The sequence below is a fragment of the Antrostomus carolinensis genome, unplaced genomic scaffold, assembly GCF_000700745.2.
Source record: "Antrostomus carolinensis isolate BGI_N321 unplaced genomic scaffold, ASM70074v2 scaffold8762, whole genome shotgun sequence".
NCBI lineage: Eukaryota > Metazoa > Chordata > Aves > Caprimulgiformes > Caprimulgidae > Antrostomus > Antrostomus carolinensis.
The window spans coordinates 16,293-17,061 of NW_010297523.1; the positions used below are offsets into that span (position 1 = coordinate 16,293).

Here is a 769-nt window from a genome sequence, read left to right on the forward strand (position 1 = left end):
ACCATAAAAACAAATACCAACACCAATTTTCAGGTCAAATAATAACTGTATTATCTTGGGACTATTCTTTTCAATCATCTGTTTTTGAATATTTTATGTATTTTCTTCCTAATTCTCTTCTGCATAGGCTGTTCTGTAGCTCTTTCGGCAAATAACACATTTACAATGTACATTTAAAAACAATTTAAAATATTCCTAAACTCCCTGAGGTTCCTCTGTCACTAGTTTTTAGTTATGTTTCCTTATAGTAACTTGAGAGTAATGTAATAAATTATACTCACTGGAAGAGAAACTAATGGTAATATGTTAGTTGAGAGAGACATATAATTTTACAAGTTTTGGTTTGTCAGTCCTGGCTCTATGACTTAATGATGTATTTATATATGACTGATTTATATATGACACATGAAACAATAAACTGCAAAGTTTTTAAACTGAGGGGAAAAAATAGAACAAAAATAGGAGACTTACAAGAACTCTCTCTAGGATTTTCAGCTGATGATCTATTTCTTTGAGACGATTTTGTTGATCACGTTGTTCCTTATTGTCTCGCAGAACCTTTTCACCCGGAACTGCTTCTGGGCTTCTGTTTGCATAAACTAGAGACTCCTGATACAAGGAAGAATAGGCAGAAATTAAATATATGACTTTATATTGCTTCAAAGCCAGACAAGCGTTCTTTTGATTTATCAGGAAAACACTGAAATGCTTAGAATAATGTGTCTCTTTTCACAGAATCACAGAATGTTAGTAACCTCGAAAGATCATC

General features: G+C 32.2%; 1 protein-coding gene across 1 annotated transcript in view; it reads right to left on the reverse strand.

Moving 5' to 3' along the window:
* Positions 1 to 471: 471 nt before the first annotated feature.
* The window catches only part of FSIP1 (fibrous sheath interacting protein 1), a gene marked incomplete at its 3' end in the record, with an annotated part of 26,209 nt that continues 25,911 nt past the window's right edge, over positions 472 to 769 (reverse strand). The window contains exon 10 of the mRNA XM_010162149.2: positions 472 to 609. Coding sequence (XP_010160451.2) covers positions 472 to 609 — 138 coding nt within the window. The remainder of the gene's footprint in view (positions 610 to 769) is intronic.